Source organism: Lepidochelys kempii, chromosome 3 (genome assembly GCF_965140265.1).
Source record: "Lepidochelys kempii isolate rLepKem1 chromosome 3, rLepKem1.hap2, whole genome shotgun sequence".
NCBI classification, from domain to species: domain Eukaryota; kingdom Metazoa; phylum Chordata; order Testudines; family Cheloniidae; genus Lepidochelys; species Lepidochelys kempii.
Window position 1 is genome coordinate 76,343,538 of NC_133258.1, and position 15,862 is coordinate 76,359,399.

Sequence of the window (15,862 nt, forward strand, 5' to 3'; positions counted from 1 at the left end):
TCTGGGGCAAAAATTGGGGATTGGTCCTGCTTTGAGCAGGGGGTTGGACTAGATGACCTCCTGAGCTCCCCTCCAACCGTGATATTCTATGATGTGCCCAATGGCAGGCTTCACTCCATCAGTTTACATTTTGTTCACATCTTGAAGGTTATCTGCACAAACTTGACAGCTGGAGTCTTTTTAAAAATAAGTAAATAAATAAAAGCTTAGCATCTTGAACACAAGAAGAAAGCCTCTAGGAAAAAATAATGGCTCACTGAGCTGTCACAATCTGACCAGTTTGACTCCTGATGTCGCCTCTGCCCCTCCCCACAGTGGTTTACACACACACACACACACATAGAGAGAGAGAGAGAGAGAAAGAAAGAAAGAGAGAAAGAAAGAACTATACACACACACACAAATTATCAACTGATCCTTCTCCGATCAGTTCCTTTCTCACAACTAAGATCTTTTTTCTCCACCCCCGTTGACCCAGAGTTCATCAACAGGTCAATGCTAGGGAAAAAGGTAACAACCAGTACGGAAAGTGTAACTCTGTCTATTGTTTAAGCTTTAGGAACTTTAACCTTCGTTTGGAAACCATGACTAATAAGATGAAGCAAATATTCTCCCAAGAGAGGTAAACCACGTGACAGTTTCAAAACACAAAAATGTTTTTCTCCCTTTTTTCTCGCTCTTTCTTTCCTGCCTCATATGGCTGTGTATATATCAATATCTATGGGTAGAGGACAAAGGCACAAACAGGTTCTGTTATAGTAAGATATTGTTCAGGAACTTTTTTTTCTGCTGAATGTAACTCCTGAATACTTCATTTTTAAAAAGTGACAACAGTTTTAAAAAATCCCTATCCTGTGATAGGGATTAGCACATTAGTACAAATATTTGTACTAAAAATAACTAAAAAGATCTTTAGTTCATTTTTTTTCCTAACTTTCTATGTAGTAAAAACTCATGGATATGACAAAATATTATTTAAATGAATTACGTGCTTTATATGAAATTGAAGTGAAATTTCTGACCTAACTAATGATGTCTATCCTGTGGACTCCGTTCATAATCAAAGTTTAAAGAAAAAGAATTTCTCTTTAAAATAAATCTTCATCACCTTTGTTTTAGTAATTAGAAATATAGGGAGTGGGGTTCCTTTCAAAACCTGTTTGCCAAGTTTCTGGCTACAGAAATAAAAATATCTGTGATATGATTTGCTTATTACCCTTATCAGACAATGGCACACCTTCTTTGGGAGGAGTGTTGCCATGGGACCTCTCTCATGAACTGGTTTTACATTTTGGCAGCTTGGCACAGCCAATAAAATGACTCTTATTACTTATTTGTATTAGAACAGTGCCTAAAGGCACAATGAAGATCTGGACCTACTTATGCTAGATCAGTGGCGGGCAACCTGCGGCCCATTAGGGTAATCGGATTATGGGCTGCGAGACATTTTGCTGACATTGACCATCCGCAGGCATGGCCTCCCCGTAGCTCCCAGTGGCTGCGGTTTGCCATTCCTGGCCAATGGGAGCAGCGGGAGGCCATGCTTGCGGACGGTCAACGTTAGCAAAATGTCTCGCGGCCTGCAATCAGATTACCTGTGCTATATGCTGTACATACAAATAGTAAGACCACCCTCAGGATCTTATAATCTAAGTAGACAAGACAAGAGAAATATTGCTATCCCTATGTTTCGCAGATGGGGAACTGAGCCAGAGACAGATTAAGAGGTTTGTCCAAGGTCACACAAGAACTGAATGCCAATCTCCTGAGTCTGAGTCCTGTATTTTAACCACAATACTTTTCTTCCTCTTTAGAAATAGCAGGTAGAAGCTGGCCTATTTCTGCTTCAAACTACAGCTGCACTTTACCTGCCCCACAGAACTGTGTAAATATTCCTTTTACTCTATTCCAGATTTATACTGATGCTCTAAAATGTCCTTGATGGGGACAGTTGTGCATGTGGTTGTGTGTTATGGGTTTTCTTTATGGTCAAATTAGAATGCCTGGGGGTATGGGCTTTTTGTGGAACTGCAAAAGTCACAAACCTGGAGAGTGGTTTAAAATCAGTTTGGATAGTGGCAACCTGCTCTTCCAGCCCTGTCGTAGTTGACAACCGGAGAATATAGCAACTGAAAATCTCATCTAAAATTAGATTGTTAACACCCACAGAGTCAGCACCTATGTACTCGGCATTAACAATACTGAAAGTTAGTGTTGGTGGAAGTAGTGAAACCAGTGGCAACAACTGTCTCTTTCAAACCAGTACCAATATCTATTGCCATTCAGTTTGATCTTTATTTACGTTCAGTTCTGTAATGTTGTGGGCATTTGGTCACTTTCTAAATAAATTTGTGTCTGAGGTGGTTCCAGTCCTCAACAAAATCATATTGCAATACATCTCCAGAAAACAAAGTGGATTTTTCCTGGACCAAAAAAATATTCTAACACATTAATGCCAAAGAATAAAGCATCAGATAAAGTACGAAATGGATTACTGTACCTGACATATTCTTATAGATTGGTCCAACACTGTCTTGGTATCAGTAGCATAGTCTGGGCAAGGCAGCATGGCACGACTAAAATGGGCTTGCAGCAGCAGATGTGTTTTTGTGTGGGAACTGTCAAATGAATGAGGATTGACTTCAATGGGAAGATGTTTTGCCAACTCATTGTTCATCTGATCTTCATTGTGTCTCACTGGAAGATCTGCATACTCTTCAGCATCCTTAACAAAAAAAAATTAAAAAGGAGGCAAAATAGGTTTTTTAGTACATAAAATGCAAGAAAGCAATTGCAATTCAGTAGAACTATTTTGCACTGTGCTTCTTTTAGGACATTTATAATAAACTACATGGAAATCAAAGTATGTAATAAATAAAGTGGTGGGGTAGCTCCCTTTGATGGACACCCAGCCAGCCAGTTAGCTACAAAATCCTTCTTGGTAGCTTTTCTCTGCTTGCTTTACCTGTAAAGGGTTAAAGAAGTCCCCTAGGAAAAGAAAAGGAAGGCACCTGACCAAAAGAGCCAATGGGAAGGTAGAACTTTTTAAAATTGGGAAAGAAACTTTTCCTTTGTCTGTTGTTCTCTGGGCTGCAGGAAAATGTAGCAGCAATGCTATAAGCAAAAATGCTTTGTAAGGTTTGAACCAGGTATGAAAAAGTATCTTCCATACCTAGAAGAAATAATTTGGATAGGGAATGTTTAGTTAGATGCTATCAGGTTTATTTCTTATTTTGGCTTGTGGATCTCCTCTGTGCTAATCCCAGATGCTTTTGTTTTGCTTGTAACCTTTAAGCTGAACCTCAAGAGAGATATCTTGATACTTAATTTTTGTAATTGTTTCTTTTAAGATCGAGCAAAAAGCCTAAATTCAAAATGTATTTCCTTTCTTTTTGTTTTTAATAAATTTTACCTTTTTAAAGAACAGGATTGGATTTGTGTGTCCCTAAGAGGTTTGTGCATATGTTGTTTGATTAGCTGGTAGCCACAGCTAATTTCCTTTGTTTTCTTTCTCAGGTGGGGGTAGTGGGTGGGGTGAAAGGGCTTGAGGGTACCTGACAGAGAAAAATTCCCAAGTGCTCCTTCCTGGGTGGTGGCAGCATTTACCAAGCCAAGGTCAGAGAGAAGCTGTAACCTTGGGAGTTTAATACAAGCCTGGAACAGCAAGTATTAATTTTTAGAATCCTTGCGGGCCCCCACCTTCTGCACTCCAAGTACCAGAGTGGGGATTCAGCCTTGACAGAGTATATAGCTGAGATTTTGCTAAAAACCACCATTTTGGCTAGTGATGTTTAAACATCCTTTTGCTTATTCCTTTATAAAATAAAAAAAAGATGCTAGTAAGAAAAAAAGTTTGTTAAAATATTCAGGAACCATTCAAGTGTTTGAAATACTCTTTATATATCTGATCTTTATATTACAGCAGAATAGGGCAGATTTCATAGTAAGTACTGAAATATGCCCATTAGTCAAATACAGTATTTGAGATCTACTACATAACCTAATAGAGGTCATCTATCACCCTAAATGGCCCATAAAGTGATGTAATGAAGCCCATCTTAGACTTAAAGCAAACAGTCAGTAATGCACATTTTCATTTTTCAAAGAATATCCAAATGTTTCTGCTTTTCTTTACACATTCAAGACACACAGTGGGTTTGAAATCAGTCTAACAACTCTAGTCTGTTTATTTTAAATATTACAAATATTTAACGTCCAAGCAATAGATGATCAATGTCTAAAAGATTCTTAAAACTGCAAACTAATTACTAGGGGTTAAACACTACCTCTCTTCTGTGCCTTGTAGAGGGGCACACATGCTGGCTATGCTTTGCAACTGATGTGTGTGCAAGGGCTTTCTGGAACCTGCACAGGGGCCCTGAGTAACAACAGGAGTTCCCTGTGTGTCTGCATGCAAGCTTTTGGGGATGAGCTAGGGACAGGCGGGGCTAGTAGCAAGGGCAGGGCTGGTGAATCTTGTAGTGTACTAATCAACTGTCCCAAGTGGACTGGGAATCCAGCAGCAGGAATACTGCATCCTCCAAATTGTAGCTTTGGCCACTGCGTGGCTCTACTGTAGTTCTAGGACTTAGAATTGGGGAGGATTCCTTTTCTTCACTGTTCACATGCACCAAGCGCATCTACTCTGTTTGGTATGGGAAGGATTTCATAATTTCCTAAAAGTATGAAATTTTGCAAATCAAATAAATATGTGATGTCTTTTGTGCCTGTAATTAAAGCAAACAGATTCCTTTTAGCAACTGGGTCAAGGAACATTTTGGTAGTCTGAAAGACAATGCTGTAATAAAAGGAGAATGCCTTCATAACTGTGGATTCAGCAAAGAGACTGAAACTGAAGATAAAATATTCAGGGTTTTGTATCTATCTTGCACTACAGATTTGATACTATGGGCTTTAGTCTCCAATCAGACTTCCTGCAAATCCATACTAATTACATGTTCACAACGGTAAATAATTCAGAGTGAGATATAGGGGAAAAAAAATGCTCTTTTTAGTATACCTTGGTGGACTACCATAATTCATAGTAGCTTAACACCTGATTTATGTCCCAGTTTACAGGACACCTTTGGAACTTCTTTGATAAACGTTCTACTGTTAGCCTGTTTAATAATAAACACCACTAACATTATTTTCAAGTTACATTTATGGCACACTGAAATTACACTTACATACTGTAACGTAAATGTGAAAGACTGACCGAGTCTAGAAAGTTTAAGAATAATCAGAAATAAAAGCAGTGTCATTAATTTATTTCATACTTTGAGAACAGATTAAAAGTGAAGACTGACCAAAGACAACTGCTGCTTAATCCTTGATGTCTCTGCCAGATCTCTTGTGAAAACTGCGGTCATTTATTCTCTAAACCTAAGGTCACAATCTTTTAAAGCCCTATAGAACGTTGCATGTTTGCTCGGCTCTTTTATTTAGCTCACATCCCCTTCAAAGATATTTTAAAGAATATTTACCAAGGAGATTCTTTACTTAGTTTTGCCTTGCAGTTTCAAGCAGCAGCAGGAGACAGGAGCAGGATCAGCTGGGCGATTCCAGACTGACTGGTATTCCTAAAAATACGTTCTCACTGGTTTTTCCCCAGTACGATGTGTTTTATTTACTTCCAAAACAGTCATCTTATTTCAAACAACTTGCCCACTTAATTTCCTGTGTGTGATTGCTGACTGTAAGTAAGTGAGGTTCATTTTCTTATCTGCATCATGTAGGTAATTAAAGGAAATTGAGAATGGGTAGCGAAGCTTTTATGCAACTGGGAATAAAGCTGAATGGAGGGCACCAAGGTCAGCAGAGTCCATTATATTTTTATGTGAGAGGCCGGTATGTCTGCCCTGTCCTTGTTTGTTTAGTGTAGGCTGGACAGACTACTAACTGCAAATCTGTTTCTCTGATTTGCCCAGCTGTCCTTGAATAAAGACATCTTCCATTGCAAATGTTAAACGACAGTGATTGACAACCCTATGATGAACTCTGCTTGTAACCCTCTGCTACTGTTTTCAGATAGCACAAGAAAGAACAGAATAAAGAAACATCCTTCATAATCACCTCAAATGTGTCCTGCTATTCACTCAGTATTTTCCATTTTTGTTTCCCTTTTCATTACAAACCTCAATCTGTTCTGCAAATGCTATAGACTCAACTATTCCAAGCAATGTACAAAATATATATATTTTACTACTTTTATTTGAATACTGTACGTAATTCAAGGTCTGATTAAATGGATTAAGTTGCATAACAATTTAATGTTATGACACTTCTTAGTTCAAACTTTACAATTAGACCAAAAAGCATTGCTATACATTTTTTTCCTTTCCTTGTTTTTCTCTGACGTTGCGTTAAATCAGTACTATTGTAGCTACAGCTCACATGCCATATAATCTCTATCTATATGAACACCTGTTGCAAAGCATAACCTTCTTGGATGATAACCAGCAGTTGACTACAGATTTTAATTGTGTACATTATAATCATACATTTGTAGCCCTGTTGCACCTCCCACAGCCCTGTTGGAATGTTATGGGATTCACCCACAATATCTTCCTCTGGCCCTGGAGATGGCAAAGAATTTCAAGCAGCCAAGCTGCCTCCCTCTCTTCCTCTGCTCTTACTGGTCCCCTTGTGGGACCCACACAAGGTATCAGCCAGGAGGTTAAGGCGGCAGCTGCAGCCCACAATCAAAAGGAGGGGATACTGGGGAGATGGGAAGGTGGCAGGAACAGATGGGTTAGACAGCAAGGGGCAGGAGGCGTGGGAGGGGCTGAAGGGACAGCATGGGGAGGACAGTTTAGATCAGGGCCCGAAAAGGCAACACAGAAGGCATGGAACAATTTGAAAGGGGCAGAAAAGAGGGAAGGCTGCTCCAAGATCCCTTACCGAGGATGGCCCAAGATTGCCTAACTGCTCCCTGAACCCATAAACCCCAGGCTCACATCAGAAACACCCCCAACATCATTACCAACTTCAGGCTACTTCAACACTTCCTCTAGCTTCCCAATACCTGCCTGGGACTCTCCTAAACCCCTCCCCCACATCACCTCTATGGACCAATGGTCCTGGTTCCTGCAACTCCATGCTTGCTTCTGAGGGATTACAAATAGTGGCTTGTTCTCACTAGTGGGAAATGTCACATCTGAAACTGCACAAAACTTCACAGACATGTTATACCCATAGACTATAAAGCCAAAAGGCACCATTGTGATAATCTAATTTGACCTCCTACATAACATGGCCTATAGGACTTCCTTGAATTAATTCCTCTTTGAGCCAGAGCATATCCTTTAGAAAAAACATCTAATCTTTATAAAAAAATTTCCAGTGATTGAAAATCCACCAAAGCCCTTAGTAAATTGTTCCAATGGTTAATTACCCTTACTGTTAAAAATGTGCCCCTTATTTCCAGTCTAAATATGTCTAGCTTTAACTTCCAGCCATTCACTTGTTATACCTTTTTCTGCTATACGTAAGAGCCCTCTTTTAACAAATTTCTCTTCCCCACGTAGAGGATTACAGACTACAATCAAATCACTCCTTAACCTTCTCTCTGATTCAAGACTGAGCTCCTTGAATTTCCCACTCTAAGGCATGTTTTCCAAACCTTTAATCTTTCTTGTGGCTCTTCTCTGAATCCTCTCCACAGCTCAGGAAGAATGTTGAAAAACTCAACACCAGAATTGAATGCTAGTATTCCAGTAATAGTTTAACCAGTACCAAAATACAGAGATAATATAACCTCCTTACTTCAGATTCTCCTGTTTATACATCCAAACATCCCATTAGCCTTTTTGGCCACAGTATTACATTGGGAGTTCATGATCAGCTGATTATCAACCAAGATTGCCCATTCCTTTTCACAGTCACTGCTTCCCAGGATAGAGTCACTAATCCTGTAAGTATTGTCTACATTTTGTTCCCCTAGTTGTATGATCTTACATTTGGCCATACTGAAAGCATATTGCTTGCTTTCGCCCAATTTACCTCGTGATCCGTATCACTCTGTACTAGTGATCCGTCCTCTTCATTAATCATCACTCCCCCAATCTTTGTACCATGTGCAAACTTGATTGGTAATGATTTTATGTTTTATTCCAAGTCATTGATAAACACGTTAAATAGCATATTGCCAAGAACTAAGCACTGGGGAACCCCATTAGAAACACATCCACTCAATGACGATTCCCAATTTTCAACGACCTTTTGAGACCTGTTAGCCAGATTTTAATCCACTTGATGTGTGCCATGTTGATTTTGTTTCAAGCTAGTTTCTTAATCAAAATTTCATGTGGTACCAAGCGAATGCCTTACAAAACTCTAAGTATATTATGTCAACACAATTATCTTCATCAATGAAACTTGTAATCTCATCAAAAAAAGATATTAAGTTAGTTTGATCAACTCTGTTTTCCATAAACCCATGTTGATTGGTGTTAGTTATAGCACCCTCCTTTAATTCTTTATTGATCAAGTCCCCTATCAACCATTCTATTATTTTGCCCAAGATCAATATCAGGCTGACAGATCTATAATTACCGCGATCATGCTGTGTACCCTTTTTAAATATTAGAACATCAGCAGCTTTCTTTCAGTCCTCTGAAACTTCCCCAGCGTTCCAAGAAGTATTGAAAATCAACATTAATGGGCCAGAGAGTTTCTCAGCCAGTTTATCCTTTTGATAGTTGTGTAATTATTAAAGGCCAGACCTAAGGCCCATTTAAATCAAAGTCTCAGCCAATTCCCAAATTAGGGCCTGATCCTGCAAGCATTTGCTACTGAGTTAGACCCTGATCCTACAAACACACATCATCACCTATAGGGTCTTGAGTGGCCCCGTTAAGCTTTATGGTAGATACTCAAGATAAGAAGTACCAAGCTTAGTAGTGTTTATAGGACTGGGCCCTTATTTATTTTTTCAGATTCTTCTTCAACCCACAAGAATTACTAACATATTTTGCTTAAATCATAGAATATCAGGGTTGGAAGGGACCTTAGGAGGTCATCTAGTCGAACCTCCTGCTCAAAGCAGGACCAATCCCCAACTAAATCATCCCAGCCAGGGCTTTGTCAAGCCTGACCTTGAAAACCTCTAAGGAAGGAGATTCCAGTGCTTCACTATCCTCCTAGTGAAAACATTTTTCCTAATATCCAACCTAAACCTCCCCCACTGCAACTTGAGACTATTATTCCTTGTTCTGTTATCTGCTACCACTGAGAACAGTCTAGATCCATCCTCTTTGGACCCCCTTTCAGGTAGTTGAAAGCAGCTATCAAATCCCCCCTCATTCTTCTCTTCTGCAGACTAAACAATCCCAGTTCCCTCAGCCTCTCCTCATAAGTCATGTGTTCCAGACCCCTAATCATTTTTGTTGCCCTCCGCTGGACTCTTTCCAATTTTTCCACATCCTTCTTGTTGTGTGGGGCCCAAAACTGGACACAGTACTCCAGATGAGGCCTCACCAATGTCGAATAGATGGGAACGATCACGTCCCTCGATACGCTGACAATGCCCCTACTTATACGTCTTGGCAACAAGGGCACACTGTTGACTCATATCCAGCTTCTTGTCCACTGTAACCCCTAGGTCCTTTTCTGCAGAACTGCTGCCTAGCCATTTGGTCCCTAGTCTGTAGCAATGCATGAGATTCTTCCGTCCTAAGTGCAGGACTCTGCACTTGTCCTTGTTGAACCTCCTCAGATTTCTTTTGGTCCAATCCTCTAATTTGTCTAGGTCCCTTTGTATCCTATCCCTATCCTACAGCATATCTACCACTCCTCCCAGTTTAGCGTCGTCTGCAAACTTGCTAAGGGTGCAGTCCACGCCATTCTCCAGATCCTTAATGAAGATATTGAACAAAGCCGGCCCCAGGACTGACCCTTGAGGCACTCTGCTTGATACCGGCTGCCAACTAGACAGGAAGTCACTGATCGCTACCTGTTGAGCCCGACGGTCTATCCAGCTTTCTATCCGCCTTATAGTCCATTCATCCAGCCCATACTTCTTTAACTTGCTGGCAAGAATACTGTGGGAGACCGTATCAAAAGCTTTGCTAAAGTAAAAAACACATCCACTGCTTTCCCCTCATCCACAGAGCCAGTTATTTTGTCACAGAAGGCAATTAGATTAGTCAGGCATGACTTGCCCTTGGTGAATCCATGCTGACATGTCCTGATCACTTTCCTCATTTCTAAGTGCTTCAGAATTGATTCCTTGAGGACCTGTTCCATGATTTTTCCAGGGACTGAGCTGAGACTGACTAGCCTGTAGTTCTCCGGATCCTCCTCCTACCCATTTTTAAAGATGGGGACTACATTAGCCTTTTTCCAGTCATCCAGTTCCTCCCCCGATTGCCATGAGGTTTCAAAGATAATGGCCAATGGCTCTGCAATCACATCTGCCAATTCCTTTAGCACTCTTGGATGCAGTGCATCCGGCGCCATAGACTTGTGCTTGTCCAGCTTTTCTACATAGTCCCGAACCACTTCTTTCTCCACAAAGGGCTGGTCACCTCCTCCCCATGCTGGGCTGCCCAGTGCAGGAGTCTGGGAGCTGACCTTCTTCGTGAAGACAGAGGCAAAAAAAGCATTGAATACATTAGCTTTTTCCACATCCTTTGTCACTAGGTTGCCTTCCTCATTCGGTAAGGGGCCCACACTTTCCCTGACTTTTCTTCTTGTTGCTAACATACCTGAAGAAACCTTTCTTGTTACTCTTAACTTCTCTTGCTAGCTGCAACTCCAAGTGTGATTCGGCCTTCCTGATTTCACTCCTGCATGCCTGAGCAATATTTTTATACTCCTCCCTGGTCATTTGTCCAATCTTCCACTTCTTATAAGATTCTTTTTTGTATTTAAGATCAGCAAGGATTTCACTGTGAGGCCAAGCTGGTCACCTGCCATATTTACTATTCTTTCTACACATCGGGATGGTTTGTTCCTGTAACCTCAATAAGGATTCTTCAAAATACAACCAGCTCTCCTGGACTCCTTTCCCCCTCCTGTTATTCTCCCATGGGATCCTGCCCATCAGTTCCTGAGGGAGTCAAAGTCTGCTTTTCTGAAGTCCAGGGTCCGTATTCTGCTGCTCTCCTTTCTTCCTTGTGTCAGGATCCTGAACTCGACCATCTCATGGTCACTGCCTCCCAGGTTTCCATCCACTTTTGCTTCCCCTACTAATTCTTCCCGGTTTGTGAGCAGCAGGTCAAGAAGAGCTCTGCCCCAGTTGGTTCCTCCAGCACTTGCACCAGGAAATTGTCCCCTACACTTTCCAAAAACTTCTTGGATTGTCTGTGCACTGCTGTATTGCTCTCCCAGCAGATATCAGAGTGACTGAAGTCTCCCATGAGAACCAGGGCCTGCAACCTAGTAACTTCCGTTAGTTGCCTGAAGAAAGCCTCATTCACCTCATCCCCATGGTCCGTGGTCTACAGCAGACTCCCACCACAACATCACCCTTGCTGCTCACGCTTCTAAACTTAATCCAGAGACTCTCAGGTTTTTCTGCAGTTTCATACTGGAGCTCTGAACAGTCATACTGCTTTCTTACATACAATGCAACTCCCCCACCTTTTCTTCCCTGCCTGTCCTTCCTGAACAGTTTATATCCATCCATGACAGTACTCCACGCATGTGAGTTATCCCACCAAGTCTCTGTTATTTCAATCTCATCATATAAAATGAATGATGAAATGTGGATTTACACTGCTCGTACATCTTCCGTAAAATTGAAGTTTTTTATTTTTAAGCAGCTAGCACACACTGCTATCTACATTTAACTAAGACACAAGAGGATGCTTGTGCAGTGTAGACAATTACAGGATCAATAGGAACAAAAAAGAAGCTTTATGTTTTAATTTAAATTCAGTCATGGAACAGTAAAACTTAAAAAGTTAATGAGTTCTAGACTTTAAGTAGCAGTTGATTAATTTGTAACAATGAGGCTCTAAAAAAACCCAAAATTAGTTTCTCACATTCCAGGACTGAAGTTGTAGTCTTTATTTATTTATTTTTAAGCAATAGTATATTGGTAAACACCATGGAATTGACTAACTGAATTTGTGTTTATTTTCTTTGGGTTGATCAAGTGAACACAAATATTACATATCTTTAATATTTTTTAAAAATATCCTGACACACATTTGTTGTGTCTAAGCAAGCCAATGTTAAAGAAAAAAAAATCTGCTACCTATAACTATTTATTAATTGCCATGAATTATCCAATATTAAAATTTTAAAGCAAACTAATAAAGGAGTAACTGTTATGATGAGAAAAAAGATGGGGAAAGTTTTTAATGTCATATGTCAATCAAGCTATCTTAATTAACTAATTAAGTGTTAATTAATACTGGGCCAGACAAATGGTCCATGTAGCTCAGTATTCTGTCTTCTGACAGCGGCTGGTGCCAGATGCTTCAGAGGGAACGAACAGAAGAAGGTAATTTTCGAGTGATTCATTCTCTGTCATCCAGTCCCAGCTTCTGGCAGTCAGAAGTTTATGGACATCCTGAGCACAGGGTTGCAACCCTGACCATTTTGGCTAATAGCCATTGATGGACCTATCCTCCATGAACTTATCTAATTCCTTTTTGAACCCAATTGTAGTTTTGGCCTTCACAGCTTCCCCTGGCAATGAGTTCCACAAGTTGACGGAACATTGTGTGACAGAGTACTTCCTTTTGCTTGTTTTAATCTTGCTACCTATTAATTTCATTGGGTGACCCCTTGTTCTTGTGTTATGTAAAGGGGTGAATAATACTTCCTTATCCACTTTCTCCACACCATTCATGATTTTATAGACCTCTTATAATATCACCTCTTAGTCCCAGTCTTCTTAGTCTCTCCTCATATGCAAGCTGTTCTATACTCGTAATCATTTTTGTTGTCCTCATCTGTACTTTTCCAATTCTAATATATCTTTTTTGAGATGGTGTGACCAGAACTGCATGCAGTATTCAAAGTGTGGGAGCATCATGCATTTATATAATGGCATTGTGATATTTCCTGTCTTATTATCTACCCTTTCCTAATGGTTCCTAATGTTGTTAGCTTTTCTGGCTGCTGCTGCACAATGAGCAGGCGTTTTTCACCAACTATCCACAATGACTCCAAGATCTCTTTCTTGAATGGGAACAGCCAATTTAGACCCCATCACTTTGTATGTATAGTTGGGATTATGTGCAGTACTTTGAATTTATCAACAATGAATTTCATCTACCATTTTGTTGCCCAGTGACCCAATTTTGTGACATCCCTTTGCAACTCTAGCTGTGAACTTAACTATCTTGAATAATTTAGTATCGTCCTCAAACTTTGATACCTCACTGCTCAATCCCTTTTCCGGATCATTTATGAATATGTTGAACACCCTTTGTTTCCTATCTTTTAACCAGTTACCGAGCTATGAGAGGACCTTCTCTCTTATCTCAGGACTGTTAGCTTTGTTTAAGAGCCTTTGGTGAGGGACCTTATCAAAGACTTTCTGAAAGTCCAAGTACGCTACATTACCCTTGTCCACATGCTTTTTCACACCCTCAAAGAATTCTCATAGATTGGTGAGGCATGATTTCCCTTTACAAAAAACAACATATTGTATTCATCTGTCTGTCTGATAATTCTGTACTTTACTACAGTTTCAACCAATTTGGCTGGTACTGAAGCTAGGTTTACCAGCCTGTAATTGCCAGGATCTCCTCTGGAGCCTTTTAAAAAAAAAATCAGAGTTACATTCGCTATCCTCCAGTTATCTGGCACCAAGGCTGATTTAAGCGGTGGGTTACATACCCTAGTTAGTAGTTCTGTAGTTTCACATTGGAGCTCCAGCAGAACTCTCGGGTGGATAGCATCTGGTCCTGGTGACTTATTACTGTTCAACATATCAATTTGTTGTAAAACCTCCTTTATTGAGACACCTCAATTTTGGACCATTCCTCAGACTGGTCCCCTAAAAAGAGTGGTTCAGATGTGGCAAACTCCCTCAGATCATTTGCAATGAAGACTGATGCAAAGGATTAATTTAGTTTCTCCACAACTGCTTTGTCTTCCTTGAGTGCTCTTCTAGCACCTTGATTGTCCAATGGCTCTGCTGATTGCTTGGCAGGCTTTCTGCTTCTGATGTACTTAGAATTTTTTTTTTTGCTGATAGTTTTTTTGGTCTTTTGCTAGTTGCTCTTCAAATTCTTCTTTGGCCTGACTAATTAAACTTTTGCACTCAACTTGCCAGAGTTTATGCTCCTTTCTATTTTCATTGATAGAATTAGATTTCCAATTTTTAAAGGATGTCTCTTTGCCTCTAACTGCCTCTTTTATTCTGTTTAGTCATGATAGCATTTTTTTGATTCTCTTAATTTCCTTTTTGATTGGGGGTATACATTTAATTCTTCTTCTTCTTCAATGCTTAGCCAACAGTCGGCCACAGAGATAATTTGACATTTGGTCCATTCCTGTGGGGCTGCAAGGGCTTGACAAGCCAAGAGTACAATGTCGGAACAGACTTGATGCACCCATGTAATACGGGGTCTGCCGTTGGGCTACCTACACCCTTCAGTTGGTGGAATTTTATCCCAGACGTTACAAGCCACCCACAGAATGGTGTTTGCCGGAACATCTTGTGGCGTTCTGGTGACATGTCCAAAAAGCGTAAGATGCTATCTGTGGACAATGGCCCCAGCAGTCTGTAGACTGGAGCGACTGTTCAAGTCTGCATTACGAATGAAGTTGTTACACTTTATGCCCCATATAGGACGTTCACATTTTGTGTAGAAAACCTCCACCTTTGTCCAGTCTGAGCAGCATAGCGTACATGTTTTGCAGCCGTACAGCAGTATGGAGAGGATATGGCTTGAATAGATTCTGAATTTTTAGTATGAGCCTCTATTACTATTTTTAAATAGTTCCCAGGCAGCTTGCAGGCATTTCATTCTTATGACTATTCCTTTTAATTTCCATTTAACTAACTTCCTTATTTTTGTGTAGTTTCCCTTTTTGAAGTTAAAGGATACTGTGATGGATTTCTTTGGTATTTCCCCGCCTAGAGGGACGTTACATTTAAGTACATTATGTTCGCTATTATGTAAAATGAAAAAGATAGAGGAGTTTTTACATTATTTTACATAATCCATTAGTTAGCCCAATAAAGGTATTAATTTCTAATTAATTGCACAAATTATACAAATCTGCATGGAATCAGAAAAATAAAACTTGCTACAACTTTAACTAATTTTTTCATAGGGATTGTCATATATTGTACAGTATTCTGCAATCATCACTTATATACACTACATTATACATTTGTTTCCATGTAACTTAAGGTTCAAAGGTAAGCCAATATTGAATTTCAGGAAGATTTTTCCAGGTGAAAATACCTAAGTGTTTTAGTTTCAATTTTTATCCTCAAATCAATTCCTGTACATTTTAGAAATGGGGGTAAGAAATTAACATTCACTGTGGTACTATTATTATTTATATTTTTATATAAATTATAAATATATATATATATTATTTATATTATTACATATATTATAATATATATATATATATATATATATATATATATATATATATATTATATATTATTATATGTAACAACACCTGGAGGCCCCAGTCAAGACTGGGGTTCGATTGTGCAAAGACTGCTCCTACCACAAAGACCTTCAGTATAAGGCCCTGTCCTACCAGTGGGGCTCCATGTGGATGCTGCAGTCTGCCTGTGTAAGTAAATTGAGGATTGTGGTCTTCAAACACACAGGCTATGTCTGTTCTTACAGCAGCATATAGAGAACATATACCCCTCCCCACCCAGCATGGGTATAAATAGCAGTATAGATGGTGAGGCATTGCTTAGGCA

The 15,862-nt window shown here is 39.8% G+C and overlaps 1 protein-coding gene across 5 annotated transcripts in view; it reads right to left on the reverse strand.

Moving 5' to 3' along the window:
- ASCC3 (activating signal cointegrator 1 complex subunit 3) overlaps nt 1-15,862 on the reverse strand; it is a 508,597-nt gene that overhangs the window by 28,185 nt on the left and 464,550 nt on the right. For all 5 annotated transcript variants that reach the window (XM_073336867.1, XM_073336864.1, XM_073336863.1 and 2 more), the window contains one exon: nt 2,501-2,725. In XM_073336867.1, coding sequence (XP_073192968.1) covers nt 2,501-2,725 — 225 coding nt within the window. The remainder of the gene's footprint in view (nt 1-2,500; nt 2,726-15,862) is intronic.